Source organism: Echinococcus granulosus, assembly GCF_000524195.1.
Source record: "Echinococcus granulosus chromosome Unknown EG_S00077, whole genome shotgun sequence".
Lineage (NCBI taxonomy): Eukaryota > Metazoa > Platyhelminthes > Cestoda > Cyclophyllidea > Taeniidae > Echinococcus > Echinococcus granulosus.
The window spans coordinates 149,244-151,633 of record NW_020170457.1 but is presented as its reverse complement, the minus strand read 5'-3'; the positions used below and the strand labels follow the sequence as shown (position 1 = coordinate 151,633).

The 2,390-nt window shown below is 40.5% G+C and overlaps 1 protein-coding gene across 1 annotated transcript; it reads left to right on the top strand. All coding sequences in view use genetic code 11, as the record gives it.

Annotated features, from left to right (window-relative positions):
• Window positions 1–115: 115 nt before the first annotated feature.
• EGR_07436 (hypothetical protein) lies at window positions 116–436 on the top strand (the record flags this gene model as incomplete). Its single annotated transcript, XM_024496685.1, has 2 exons — window positions 116–152; window positions 258–436. The coding sequence occupies 2 exons, from the start codon at window positions 116–118 to the stop codon at window positions 434–436; spliced, it is 216 nt and encodes a 71-aa protein (XP_024348891.1).
• Between the last annotated feature and the right edge of the window lie 1,954 nt (window positions 437–2,390).

The window sequence follows — 2,390 nt, the reverse complement described above, 5'->3', positions numbered from 1 at the left end:
GACATTGTTACGGGCAAGATGGACCTTGTAGTCTTGAGAACGCTGAATAATTTCGTCTGTTCTTAAGACAAAGGCGTCAGGAACAGCACCCAGTAATGCAAAAATTTAACCTGGCATGAGGAGATCCACTCGCTCATTTGCCAGAACTAGAGGTAAATTCTTAGATAACCGTAAAAAGGCAAAATCAAGACGGTGGTCTAATTTACACACATTTTAGATGATTTAAATCTTAGCTGCAAATTTTCCATTCATTTTAGCCAAACTGCAGCGAGTCAGTGACATCCAAATAGTGGAGAAGAACGCTGAACGAATCATAATCTCTTGGCGAGCACCAGTCTCGGCCGATGCTCCCATCTTTGTTGCCATCTCCTGTCTCAATTGTCAAAAGGATGAAGCCGTTTATGTGCCTGGAGATGTTCTTACTGGCAATCGGTGAGTCCTTTTTCCCCTTTCATCCCATGTAATAACTCCTAGCCACAAGGTTTCCACTTAAATTGCTTCTTAAGATGCTAAAATGCACTTTAATTTTGGTCATGTTGTTGTCACACAATCAAACTGAGAGATGTATAGTGAGCTGGCGTGCCGTGCATTCACCACAGAATCTATCAAAATTGTCACTTTAATCCCGTTGATTAATCTTCCTTTGTCATCAAAGGAAAAAATTTATCTCTTTAGACTAAATTTATAATGCAGAAGGTAGACTTCCAAATTCAATGACATTTGTGCAGATTTTGCTGGTCATCATTCACGTCAATCCGGGACTTTGAAGGTAGCACGTTTCCTGATATAGCCCTTCAATGCCTACAGTCTATCCTTCAAGTACCATAAAATCTTTTTGCTGGAAAGATTTTTTAAACGACTGAGTCATTTTGCTACACCTTTGATGATCACTTTGATTTTGGCGTTGAAGATTTCACTCTAAACCCCTCGTGATTCTTCCCAGAAAAATCTAAATTTTCTTGGTCGAATGCTTTTTACTTCACTGTGACAAACAACTCTCCTGAATTTTCGAAAGCCGAAGGCTATCATGGTAGTCTGTGGGTGGTTATTCACAAAACCATACAATCTTGTGACTGCAACATGTTCGCCATTATTCTTTGTTAAATTCCACTGGAGGTTTGAAGTTATTTTTCAAAGACCAAACAGGTTTTCTATGCATTGAGCAATTATTTGCAAGGTTATTTAGTGTTCTTTGAACCGAAAACACAGTCACTACGTCAAAGGCTATCACCAAGTATTTATTGCTGACCAGAGGGGAGTACATCATCTTCGTTTCCTGCTTGAAGTTCTTTCATTTGAGCAGGTATACACGGATCGGTTTAAAAGAAATGTATGTCCATGCGCATGCAAATTCATGGCCTTTCCTATTTTTTTTCGACTGTGCATTGATCCGACCAGTCCTGGAATAAGGCACAAATGTGGTGCCGTCTTGTTAGCAACTACCAAAATCCCGGTTTGACATGAACCACTTGATAGCAGTTTCGTTCCTTCTTTGGCATCTGCTGTTTTCCTCAACACTTCACCAACGTGTTTCCATATTGCTAGTCTTTGAGTTTTACTTACTGCTTAAGAAGTGAGTGGTCTCGATGCATTTGCTTTGGACAGCAATTTTCGACAGAATTTGTCTTTTCAATTTGGTAGTTGACCTGGAAAAAGTATGGAAGTCTGTACTGGAATGTACCACACAGAAGTCCTTTTCAGTATTTACTTGCGGTGATAAATTATCTTATGAAGGGAGAAAAGAGACTGCTTGCCTTTTTTGAGAATAGTGAATAATTATGTGGCACTGCTGATGGAAGAAATATCACCCGAAATCAAAGTGTTTGGAGTGACCTTCAAGGTGGAAGTCGTAAAGGTTACAAAGTAGATAAGTCTCACTCAAATGTCAGGCACTAACAGAGGACAATTTGCTTTACAGGCCATCATTTTGTTCTTCACTTCTTGTCCTGTTGTTGGAAGAAGCACTTTTGACTGACCGAATGACTGACTAAGTAAACGATTTGTGGTGAGCATTTACCTTTGTGGCCTCAGATGAACTACCCATTTCTTGCCGCACACTACTTCCTGCCTAGAGCACTATGCTTGTGTGTGTTTGGGTGTGCATTGGCTTGATAAAGGTCAACCAACCATGAGTGACCTCTATTTGCTTGATGCCATACAATTCAAAGACCGAAAGAGCGTATTATTGGCGAGAAACTGCCAGTATTTTTACCACAGGAGAACCCCTCTCTCGTGAGAGGATCTCTTATCAAGTGTTAGGAAGAGAGGATGGGGAAAAGGAGGAAGAGATATGCTGTTTTAGCCCCTCTCCTTAGTCGCCTTTTCCATATTTTCTTGTCTGCAGATCTCCAATCTCAGAATGGTGACTGTCATCCTCTTCCTTGGCATGA